This window comes from Monodelphis domestica, chromosome 6 (assembly GCF_027887165.1).
Source record: "Monodelphis domestica isolate mMonDom1 chromosome 6, mMonDom1.pri, whole genome shotgun sequence".
Taxonomy (NCBI): domain Eukaryota; kingdom Metazoa; phylum Chordata; class Mammalia; order Didelphimorphia; family Didelphidae; genus Monodelphis; species Monodelphis domestica.
In genome coordinates, this window is record NC_077232.1 from 287787130 (window position 1) to 287799868 (window position 12739).

General features: G+C 38.3%; 1 protein-coding gene across 1 annotated transcript in view; it reads left to right on the forward strand.

Annotated features, from left to right (window-relative positions):
• The first annotated feature begins 2731 nt into the window (after positions 1 to 2731).
• Positions 2732 to 12739, forward strand: part of SDAD1 (SDA1 domain containing 1) — a 31341-nt gene continuing 21333 nt past the window's right edge. The window contains exons 1-10 of the mRNA XM_001375697.4: positions 2732 to 2988; positions 4454 to 4558; positions 5471 to 5569; positions 6995 to 7105; positions 7204 to 7275; positions 7358 to 7458; positions 7925 to 7982; positions 10602 to 10676; positions 11239 to 11340; positions 12413 to 12482. Of these exons, the coding sequence (XP_001375734.2) occupies positions 2899 to 2988; positions 4454 to 4558; positions 5471 to 5569; positions 6995 to 7105; positions 7204 to 7275; positions 7358 to 7458; positions 7925 to 7982; positions 10602 to 10676; positions 11239 to 11340; positions 12413 to 12482 (883 nt within the window). The 5' untranslated portion in view covers positions 2732 to 2898. The remainder of the gene's footprint in view (positions 2989 to 4453; positions 4559 to 5470; positions 5570 to 6994; positions 7106 to 7203; positions 7276 to 7357; positions 7459 to 7924; positions 7983 to 10601; positions 10677 to 11238; positions 11341 to 12412; positions 12483 to 12739) is intronic.

A 12739-nucleotide genomic window follows, 5' to 3' on the forward strand; every position in this document is an offset into this window, starting at 1 on the left:
GGGGGGGGGGGGGACTATCAATGTCTGCAAATGCAGATAATTCCCATAAATCAATCAGCACTCCTTAATGACAAAGGAAAGTATCCACTAAGTGCACATGGATATTCTTCAGCTTTCCTTGATGTAACTCATCATGGTGTACCCCACCTCCATGATGTTACCTTATAACCAATCACATTGTCTTTTCCTTCTCAATCCTGATCATTTTCTTGTGCTTCCAAAGGTCAGTTAGCCATGCTTCATGGTCTTTGAAAGAGGTCCTTGACCCTATTTATTTGTTTTTGCTACTGTAATTAATAAACTGATCAATCATGCTCAGATCCTTATCTTTTATTATACCTCAATTTTCAAAAATAATAGGGTTAGGATTAGCTTTATTAGAATTTTTGAGTATGGACATTCAGTCACTTTTTAAAAGAATAGTTTTAAATCGCTTTCCAGAATAGTTTGATCAATTCACTACTGTGAAATTTAGATTACTCCACCCTACTTTGATCTTACTTTATGGAGAAGATGAAATTGTAATCTCCTGACTGAACAATGAAGGTACTTAGTTCTTACTTTATAGTGAAGCTAGAACTTTAAGCTAAGTCTGTTTTAAGATCTTAATACAAAAAGGTGTTAAGTAACTATAAAGGGTAAATTAATCACAAAAAGGTTAAATAACTTAACAAAGTTAACAAAGACGTGTTAAGTAACTCAAAAGATATAGTCTAATCAAAGAAGATGAGAACTAAAGAATGGGCCGTCCTGTCCTGGAGAAAAGCCTCTGATGTGATTGGTAGACGTGAAAATTTAGAGGAGGGGACACAAGAGTAAAAGGTCTATATATTTGGCTCACTTGCTCTCTCTGGGACCTTTGGCAGCAGAGAGGTGGCTGGTGGCAGCGTGCTGGGCCTTTCAGCATCTTGGCTTGGCTACAGCTATTGTCCAGTTTGGTGGTGAGTTTCCTCCTTTACTTTCCAAGCTTTATCCTCTTAGAAGCCTCTAATCTCCTTCAGAGACCTAACGGCGGAGATCTTGAACTCTCCCTGGCACAGGCCTTATCCTTACACAACTCCACCAACAGTATATTAGTGTCCATTTTGGGGCAGTCTCTCCAGCATTGACTATTTCCCTCTTTTGTCTTCTTTATCAATTTTCTGAGTATGAAGTAAAACATTAAAGTTGTTTTGATTTGCATTTCTTTTATGATTAATCATTTGAAACAATATTTCATATATTCATTGATACTTTAAAGAACTAGTTGTTCATATCCTTTGATCATTTACCCATTAGGGACTGTTTTGTAGTCTTATATCTTTTTGCTAATTCTGCAATATCTTGGACATCAGACCCATATCATATCTGAGGAAATAATTTTTTGCCCAGTTGCTTTTTTCTTTACTAAAATGATTTTGTCTTTTTTTTTCCTGTCTATAGTCTATTTTTTTTCTTTGATAACTTAAGTAAATGGGTAAGGAAGGAGCTGCTTCAATTATATGTCATACATTTTTCTAATTTTTAATTCAATTTTGCCCTTTCCTCTAGGCACGTCAGTATGGTCTCAATGTACAAACAGAGGATTCACAAATAATTCATATTGGTAACAAGTTCTTTCCTATTTGCTGTAATTCAATTTCATTTTAAAATATTATTCAGTATCAGTTGAATCTGACACTTTCCCATTCTTTTCCTTAAAGAAAGCATGATATATAGGCAGGAGGCTTCCAAATAATATACAAGTCTTTGACCCCATTTGCTCATTTGTTTTCCGGCTCCAGAATTTTCCAGTGTATTCCTCTTTTCCTCCTTCTCTATTCTCACCTTTTCACTGAAGTCACAGAGTATCTAAGTATATCTATTCACAAACTCCTAGACAAAGCTATCTCCCTCAGCTGCCTCTCATTTTTTATTCACTTAACTCCTAAAAAATGCTTTTTTCAAGAACTTCAATTCTCTTTTGGAGGGTTGTTTTTATATCACCTTAACTTCAGATATAACCTTCATCTACTCCTCTGTACGGGATAAAAGCTGTCCCCTGTAACAAAGAATAAAAGTAAATTAGGAAAATAGTTCGGCAAAGCTAACCAATACATCCGCTTAGTCTTAAGTTCCAAACGGTAGTCTTTCACCTCTTCAAATATGCATTTCCTCTTTTTTGGAAGTTGTATCAGTGATCTCAATTTTAAAAATGCATCCGATACTTTGATCCTGCTTGACCTCCCTACAATTTTTTTTAATTACATTTTATTTTTTGCAATTTCCAAGCATATATTCCCTGCATCTTTTTTTTTAAATTAAAGGGTTTTTTTTTTTGCAGCAGTTCTTGCAACTTAAGAAAATTTTTTTTTGCAATTATCAATCATTTAATCTCTGCAATCTTTTTAAAATTAACTTTCATTTTATTTTTTGCAATTGTCTAGCATTTGGTCTCTGCAACTTTTTTTTTAACTAATTTTTTTTTTTGGTAATTGTCAAGCATTTTGTTTCTTAGTAACTTCTGACTCTTCTAAACGAGCTGAGGAGGGCCAAAACTGTACGCCCGTGCGTCTCTGTATCTACAAGACAATTCTCTAACCACAAAAGATAATTCTCGTTCATTTTGAATCTTCGAGGCTCTATCAGAGCGTTTGGCGTTTCCGGGTTGACTGGCTAACAGCAGCAGCCTAACAGAACTGCGAATGCTCTCACCGGGAGAGGGGGCGGGGAAAGGGAAGTTTGGTCCTCGGAACTTCCCGTCGTGTAGGGATGACGAAAAGAAAAATGGCGCCGCCCACCGAAGGTCCCACGTGCTTTTCTTCCGGCCGAGCTGACGGTCCCACCAGTTGCCGGAAGTGTAGCTTTGGATTCTGCTTGATAAAGAGCGGGTCTTTGGTCTGAGAGCGAGGTGGACTGACTTCAGCGGCAGCCGCCACCATGTCTGGCAGAAACAACAACAAACTACCCAGCAATCTGCCCCAGTTGCAGAACCTGATCAAGCGGGACCCCCCGGCCTACGTGGAGGAGGTGAGTCCGGAAACCCGCCCCGCCCCCAATTCTCCCGTAGAGACGCTTCAGCCCTAACTTGTGTTTACCTCCTCTGGGTAGGAACCTTGCAGACCACCTCGGCGTCACCTACTTGCATGTATTAGGGGCTTACTGCGTACGAGGTTCCGGGGATCGGCACAAACTACGAAATGACCCTGGCATTTAATAAGCTATGAGGAGGAAATGAACCCCTCCATGCGCTTTTCAGAATCATGTTTTTAAAGGCATAGAGTCAAATACATAGGATTATGAGAGAGAAGCCAATTATACTAAACACAGTTGAAAATATAATTCGTAAAGTCACTCATTTTGTTCAAGTTAAAAGTCTCTAATGGAAGCCAGCTCCATCATTTTACAAATGAGGAAACTGAGGCTGAGACACAGCTCTTTAGATCTCAGTCCCAAATTCCATGTATTTCTCAGAGTTAAAAGTATTCACCAAATATTTAATAAGCCTCTGGATATTCTGATCACCTTCTAGAAGCCCCAAAACTTGTAGCCTAGAAAGATTTAGTGATTCCCCAGTTTTATTTACCTCCGAGGTGAAAGCCTCAAGTTTGAGCCTGTTCCAGTGAGAATCCACAATCCACTTCAGAATCGGGCTAAGCCCAAACTGAAGTCGAGTGACTCTTTGGCACAGTCTCAAAAGCTGAAGGTCCTGTGTTCGAAACTTGGAAGGAGGGTGTGATGTACTGGGAGAGGCTTCTGGAGACTAGACATTTTAGCTATAATATTACAGTGACTTTTTTGTTATTAAGGAATCGAGGGAATGCCACAGGCATAATATAAGTAGATATATTTTAGTGAGGTGTTTGAGAAAATATTTCATGATGCTGTTAGGGATAAGCTGGAGATGTGTGGGCTAAATGATAATACCTCATTCAGGGGGTTTTATCCTGGGGTCTGTGAACATATGTGTCCTGTTTGTTTTGAAATATTTTGTTATTTGTATTTCATCATAATTGGTTTCCTTTGTAATTTTTTGGATTTCATTTTATTCATTTAAAACCATTATTCTGAGGATGAGAAGTCCCTAGGCATCACCAGACTGTCAAAAGGGCCCATGACACAAAAAGAGATTAAGAAAAATATGTATCTTGCATTTATAGAGTGCTTTAACATTTGCTTAGAACCCTCTCAGTCATATAGATCCACAACTGGTCAAATGCCTGAACCCAAAGAGGGGTAAATTAGTGGATCATTGTTACTTGGAAGGAGTTTAGAATTCCTAGGAATTCTAAAAAAATATTCTATTATATTATTTATGCAAACTTTGCCTTTAAATGTGAAGACTACATATGTAAGAACTTTTAAGATTAGCGAGAGAACATGGAGTATTTCTAGATTATTTTGCTCTGATTGTATAATAAAAGGTTTCTAATTTTGTTTTCTTTTTCTGATATTGTAATGGCATTTCATGAGTCCATGTGTTATTTTTCTACAGTTTATGCAGCAGTATAATCACTATAAGTCCAATGTGGAAATTTTCAAATTACAACCAAATAAACCCAGCAAAGAACTCTCTGAACTGGTGATGTTCTTAGCCCAGGTAAGATGTCAATCCTTGCAGACATGCTTATTGTGTATCTTTTGGATATCTAACCTACCAGATGTTTTTCCTTGCAGAGCTTCCAAATTTTGCCAATAGTTGCATCAATAATTAAACATTACACACTTCCATTTAAGTATACTATATATGTGGAATATGTGTAATTTTTTTGTGTAGAAGTACAGTAATCTCAGCTGTTGTTTGATAACTAAAATAAAAACCAGTTAGAATATTTTCCCTAAGCTACTGTTTTGGGCTGTTGTTGTTGTTGTTAACTGACTTCTTTACAATCCCTTCAAAAACTTTTCTGGAGCACTTTATTATAGAACAGGCCATATTCCTGTTTTCCATTTTCTTCTGGGTAAGTATTGTAGATCACAATAAACTGAGGCTCTTACTTGTGTCACAGTATTCATCTGAAAGGGGTGACTCATCCAGGATTCTCCAGTGCTTTTGCTCATGGAATACATGCATTTGTAGGACCTATCACGTCTTTGAGCATTAGCCTGTTGTATCTCGTCCAAGGACCAGCTTACCTTAGCTGAGTTCCTAGAGTCTCATGACCAGCCTAGATAAAGTATTGCTTCTTGAAAACTGTTCTCCATTAGGCTTAAAACAAAGGAGCACCTACTCCAGTTCATTTTCCTTGTATCTGCCTGTAGGACCACAAGACGTGCCACAATATGGAATTTATACTCTTGAAGCATTAGATGAAGACGTGCTAAAAGAGATGTAAAGATGGGTTATTGGAAAAGGAATGTGTGTGAAGACTAATTGGCAGCCAAATTCAAGCATTTTGGGTGGAGAAAAACAATAAGTGGAGAGAACAGGGATTTACTTTTATTGGTGTTATTACAAAACTTAGCTATATGACCCACAGTCACACACAGAAGAATTTTTGCTTCATTACAGGTTGGCCATTGTTATCCAGAACATCTGGTTGACTTCCCCCAACAGCTGAAGGAACTTCTTTCTTACAACCACACAGTCTTGGATGCAGGCCTTCGAATGGTGAGATCAGGATTGGATTAATAAAGCTGTATATTCTATTTCTTCATCTGGCTTTTTATTGTGAACTTTTTAAAAGGGGGAGTGTCTTTGTTGATCTTAAAATTGAGGGTAGAAGGTCTTGTGGGAGTCTGGAACAGAATGACCTGGTTCCCTTTAAATCTGAGGAAAATGGTTTTGTACCTTTATAAAGCCTGCTGTTTAATCACAACGCAAGTCCTCCCCTTATCTCTACCTCCTTTAAAAGCATAGTCTGTCCTTAGAACCCCTGTTTCCTGGTTGCCTGCTCACTCCTCAGCCTAACCCTAGCCCTCAGCCACAGGGTTGGTGTCCTATCCCACACCCTGCACCTGTTGCCATGCTGTTCACTCGATCCCTCTCAGGTCTCTGCTGCCTCCTGAAACTCTCCTTCCTTTCCTTTTTTTTTTCACCCTTACCTTCCAGCTTAAAGTCAATACTATGTATTGGTTCCAAGGTAGAAGAAAGATGAGGGCTAGGCAATGGGGGTTAAGTGACTTACCCAGGGTCACATAGCCAGGAAGTATCTGAGATCAGATTTGAACCCAATTCCTCTGTTCCCTAGACCTGGCTCTCAATTCACTGAACCACCCAACTGCCCCATTCCTTGTCTATAAGATAGATCATTATCCTGGTTCTCTTACCTCTGGTTATTCTTCCTTCACTAGCTCCTCCTCTTCCAGCACCTGCCTGAATAATTGCATTCTTTGGGCACCCTTCCCTTTCCTGTCCTTATTCCTCTCCTCTCTTTTCCTCTGGAATCTTTCCCATTCCTTTTCTTTTCTCCTCCTTCCTTCCCTTCCAGCTCTCCCAGATCTCTGTGCTTGGGCTCAACCTCTTCTGCCCTCCAGCCTCTCCTTCCCAACTGTTTCTATGGCGTGTCCCCCCGAGGGCCCTACAGCCTTGATCTTCATGTTGCTGAAATAAAGCTAGTCATCCTTGCTTCAGAACAGTTTCAGCTCCAGGCTCCCCATGTTCTCTTAGTGCTGACATTTGAGAAGTTTGGATTTCAGCTTTGAAAGTGTCTTTGATTCCTCCTTTTTCTTCCATCTTTCCACTGGCCAGACATTTAGAAGCAATTGGGTGCCAAGTGCTGTAGTTTCTGCATCTCTCCACACAGTTGTCTCCCTTGTTCTGTCCTTATTTCTTTCCCCAGGACTATTGAGCACCTTCTGATGGATTTTCTAGCTTGCTTACATTGGTTCATAGTGAAAACCTTTCTCAGCAAAGTTTTCGTAAAGCTTAGCTATAGGAAACTGTTGGCTCAGAGGTCAGGCCTTGGGCCCCTGTCTCATCCCTGCCTTAGCTGCTCCATCTCACTTCTTGGTCCTTCTATTTTCCATTCCATGGGGGCTTGGCTGTAATTTGAATGCACATGTCATATTAGTGTTTGTTTTTCTCTTTCCTCAGACATTTTGCAAAGCTTTGATGTTGCTAAGAAACAGGAATCTAATTAATCCAACCAGTTTATTAGAACTATTTTTTGAACTTCTGCGTTGCCACGATAAGCTTCTGCGAAAGGTAGGGATGGCTGTTATTTTCCCCTCTTACCAGTGATTGAATGTGATGAAAAGTTTTATTTGCTCTTCAGCTTTAAATGAAATTTTTTCTTTCCTTAGACTTTGTACACTCATATTGTGACGGATATCAAGAATATCAATGCCAAGCACAAGAACAATAAAGTCAATGTTGTGAGTGTCCTGCTTTGGGTTTTCTGTGACATTTCGGGGCTACCTCCCATCCTAATGCTTTGGCACTCTCTTTCCATTCCAGGTGCTGCAAAACTTCATGTATACCATGTTAAGAGACAGCAATGCGACAGCTGCCAAGATCTCTTTGGACGTGATGATTGAGCTGTACAAAAGAAACATCTGGTGAGGGGAGTCTTACTAAGAAAGTGCTGATGGCTCCCAAACTAGCTGTTTTTTTGAGATTGTAACCCCCAAGTACTCCTGCAGGATGCAAAGAGAATTTCATTTCTTTCATGATTTCAAGACCTTTCCTATGCCTTCAATCCTAATTGAGCCCGGAAGTAGAAATGCTAAAAAAAAAATCTCAATGAACATCAGCTTTATGGCTAAAGACTGTCCTATATCAGCCTTAGACAAGGAGCACTCTGATGTCTCCTGGGAACTAGAACCTGGTACAGGGCATCCTCTCAGCACCTTGCCACTCTTTAACATTGGCCTCGAAGTAATTCTGTTCTCATGCACATACATCTTGTTCTCTGTGATCAGTATGTAAGGTGACACTGTGTCTGTGCAGGGGAAAGAAAGGCCTATTAGAATTCAGTGAAAATTTTCCCTGTGGTTTTTGACATAAAACAATATTTTCTTACAGGAATGATACCAAAACTGTCAATGTGATCACAACTGCATGCTTTTCTAAAGTCACCAAGGTGAGACTCTATATCAAACTATTCAGGAAATGCTTCTGATGGTTTTTTGTATTGCCTCCTTTTCATCTAGGCAGGGTTTCAATTTCCAGCATGTGGGATGTTTGGAAAGAAGGGAACTTATTTTATAAATTTAGGTTTTTAAAAGAATTAATCTTTTTTTTTCAACTAATTTTCTATCTTCTTTCTACTTGGAGGAAAAATAGAAAAAAAACAGAGCCTTTATAACAAATACATATGTGAAGTGAGACAAATCCCCACAATGACCATGTCCAAAAATACATCTCCATTTGCACCCTGTTGTCAGGAAGTCCTTTGTAATGGGCCCTTTGGAATCTTAGCTAGTCATTTTGATCAGAGTGCTTAAGTATTTCAAAGTTGTTTGTCCTTAATAATGTTGTTAGTGTATTTAATTGTCTCATGGTTCAATTTGTTTTACTCTGTGTATAAGTTCCTACCAGTTTTCTTCAATTTCTCTGAAGCTATTTCACCATCTTTTATGGTGTATTAAATGTATATTCTGTTACATTCATATTCCATGTTTCATTCAGCCATTCCCCAGCTGGTGCACATCCTGCCTTGGTTTCCAATTCTTTGCCACCAAAACTTTTCCCTCTTTTGGATTTTTTTGGAGTATAAGCCTTCTAATGGTATTGCTGGGTCAAAGGATATGCATAGTCCAATAACATTTGAAACATATCTCCAGTTTTGTTTTTTTCTAGAATGAATAGGCCAATTCAGAACCCTGTAAAAATAGACTCGAACTCTGGACTTCAATCCCCACAAGCCCTTGCTCCACTTCCCCAAAATGCTTTGTAATCTCACGGGAATTTGGAGGTGGGCCGAGATCGAGAAGGGATTTAAGCTGATTGCAAAGGCTTTTGTGGTCTTTTTTTGGACTTCCGTTTTGGAGCAGACCCGTCTCTTCCATGATGTGAGATTATCTTGTCTAGGCCCCTCTGGCCTAGGCATGTGTTTCTTATCCTGTCTTTTCTTTAATCCTTAATCTTTAATGAACCTCTAAAAATATAATACTCCTTGCAGAGAGAAACTAATTTCTACCTGCCTCAGTCTCCCCTAAATTTTAATCTTTATAGCCCCACTAACAGTTTTCTCACAAAGATGGGAAACTTCAACATTTGTCATCCTTGTCATCTCCACCAGTCTCAGGCATATAAAGAGGGATAACTTTGGATTTGTTTTAATCTACCTTTTTTCTAATTATTAATGCTGTGGAACAACACAGCTATTAAGAGCTTGGATTTTTTCCTCTGAAAATTGCCAGTTTGACCATTTATTGAGGAGTGTATTTTCTAATGAACCTCATTGAAATTGCCCTTCAGTTTGAGACATGCTTTAAAAGCCAAATAAAACTATTTTATAGTATTGTTAGAACAACTTTAATGTAGTTGTGTTAAACTACAACCTTCTTAATTAGATTCTATATTTTCTCTGCTGGTAGGTGAGTCTGTGCCTTAGTGAGATATGAACCCAAACATTATGGATCCTAGAGTGCCTTTATAATCACAATCATGAGAATGGAAAAGGACCTGTTTTGTACAAAAATATCTATAATTGCACTTTTTGTGATGGCAAAGGATTGGAGATTCTTTGGATGGAGGAATGTCCCTCAATAAGTGAATGGCTGAACAAATTGTGATTATATGATGGTGATAGAATACTATTGTGCTATAAGGAGTGATGATCTGGAGGATTTCAGAAAGAGCTGGGAAGACCTTCATGAAACTGATGCAAAGGAAAATAAATAAGCAGAACCAGGAGAACATTGTACACAGAAACTGAAACATTGTGGAATGATCAAATGTGATAGATTTTGCTACTAACAATAATATAATGACCCAGGACAATTCTGAGGGACTTACAATTGCAATCATGATAACAGCTTACTTTTATGTAGCTTTTTATGGTTTGCAGAGCACTTTGCAAATACCCTCTCATTTTGTCTCTACCATCCTGGGAGGCAGGAGTTTGAATAAACTAAGGCTAGCAGAGGTTAAGTGACTTGCCCAGGGTCTCACAGCAAGTGTCTGAGGCTAGATTTGCTTTCAGTTCTTCCTTATGCCAGGTCCAGCACTCTGTCTACTATGCCATGTGGCTGCCCCATAGCTCTAAAATGAACTCTTTTAGAGGAAGAATATGTAGTTGGCATTCCAAGTCACTGCTTATGAAAATCAGCTAAACTTCCAAATGAGAGAAAACTTTATTTAGCTTCTTTGAGATCTTTCTCAGCTGATTACAGTGAGACATCCTGTGGTATTTTTTTTTAAAACCCATACCTCCTGTCAGTATTGTATTATTGGTTCCAAGGCATAATAGCAGAAAGGGCCTGGCAGTGGGAGTTAAGTGACTTGTCCCATGTCACACAGCTAGGAAATATCTGAGGCCAGATTTGAACTTAGGATTTCCTGTGTTGCCTATCCAACCACTGAATGACCTAGCTGCCCCCTAGTTAAGTGTAATCTTGCTTATCTGTTACTGCTACTGTATTCTTATAGTTGTTGCTTCCTTAACTTTCCCCATTTTTTACATCAGTAACTCCTCATCTGCTGGTAAAGTTTTATGAGCCTCTTTCAAATATGTTTCCCCTTTTTGGGTCTTCAGATACTAGTTGCTGGTCTAAAATTCTTCCTTGGTAAAGATGAAGATGAGAAAGAAGACAGTGATTCTGAATCTGAGGTTAGTTGATATGTTTTCCACTTTTGAGTTGTATTGTGCAGGATCTAGCATCCCTCCTTTGAGGCTCATGGCTCAGCATCATTTTTCAGTATTTGTCAGTCTAAAAAAGACCTGTCTTGGGTAAGATGACTCTTCTCTCATGGAAACTTTCGACTTTCAACTGGTGTGACATTCAGCTTCAAAACAATGCCTCCATCTGTGAGTCTGGGGCTGGAGGAGAGCTTTGTAGTAGAGCAGAGCTGTCCTTTAACTTCAGGAGTATAGTCACAGTGTCTTGTTTTATATGAAGTGGTCATTTCTCTGATAAACAAATGTAGCTGGTTTTGGTTCAGTTCTGGGGCTAAAACATAGGAGTTTCTGGCCCAGATTTCCTGGGTTCTGGAGGAGATAGTTTTATATTGGCTGCATCAAGAAAGGTAAGGAAATAGTGTCTAACCTGATAGCTGGAGAGGGAAGTTCCTGATTTGCTCATGGGATTAAAGAGTGGAATGAAGAAGGGGAGTTGCATTTGTGGAGATTTTTCTTGCTCACAATTTTACACCGATCATTTTTTTTCCTTTAGGATGATGGGCCCACAGCAAGAGATTTACTTGTCAAATACTCCACAGGAAAAAAAAGCTCCAAGCATAAAAAGAAATTGGAAAAGGCCATGAAAGTCTTGAAAGTAAGGCCTATGTGGTGCGGTGAGGCATTTCACGGTTTGGGGAAAAAACATCTGCTATAAAACATTTGTTTAAAAAAATTAAAGAAAATATAGAAGATGTAAAAATATGTTAAAGTATATCTTTATAGCAAGAGGAAAAAAAATCAATATATTGCCATAGGACAAATCTGAACTTTTCTGATGAATGCAAATGATTCCACTGGCTGGAAAATTCTAAGACTTCAGTCAAGTAGGCCATTCTTTTTTTTTCCCCAAGTAGGCCATTCTTGTTGGGCCAAGAAGATAAGTTTTTCTAGTCAAGGATGAGACCCTATATACAGGGGGTACTTATTGATCACCATTTGTTTCCATTTTGTTCTCCCATTGTACTTTTCATTCCACTTCCTGAGACACATTGTTTATTTTGCTTTTTTAAAATTATGAACTTAGCCATCAACAAATAGAAATAATAAAAACAAGAATAGCATCAAAGATTGCATAAAAACATTGATATGTTTTCATTTTTTTATAAACCTAAATCATCAGGAAACAAACATTTTCAGTGTACAAAGAATAAAAGAGAATGTTGTATCAGAAACTGAATTTGTATACAATTTAGTTTTTTAGATATTACAAATATAAATATATAGAACTATTATATATAATAAATTATTTCTACATAAAAGGTATATGTAAAATTTGGAGATGTGTATAAAGTTAAATATATAAGTTTTCTATATATGTTAAAAGAGTATATCTTAATTTTAATAAAGTAGTAACAGACTTTTCCCCGTTTGTTTCCAGATCCCCATGTAACTCCCCCAGGACATATTTTTTCTAGTATAATTGCTGCATTAAATATCACAATCCTCTTTCTTGGTGTCTAGAGTCCTTTACACTGTGGCTTTGCAGGAGGTGATCTACCAGGGGGGATCTGCATTTTCAAAGTCTCAGCAGAGCAGAACCTTCTAAAGTACCTTTTAAGGATAGTTTGAGGGAATTGTATGATTTGGAACTTAATTTCATGTAGTGACATTCGCTATTGGTATCAGGATTAATTTATGGGAGTAAACACCATTCTTCTTTCTTTTAGAAACAAAAGAAGAAGAAAAAGCCAGAGGTGTTTAATTTCTCAGCTATCCATTTGATTCATGACCCCCAAGGTATTTGAAATACAGCCCTCCAGATCTATTGTGCACAGCTGATGGAAACTAACAGGCTTGTCTTGTGAAATTCTGTTTCTTTGCCAAGTGCATTCCCCATCTTGAGAAGGATGGATATTTGCTCCCTAAATGGAAAACAGATCAGTCTTACTTTGCTTTGGGTGGGAAAGCCTGTGCTTCTGAAATCATTCTATTTGTTTTGACTCCTCTTCTTATGGCTTTTATTTTATTTTTTTTAGATGCTGGAAACACAGATA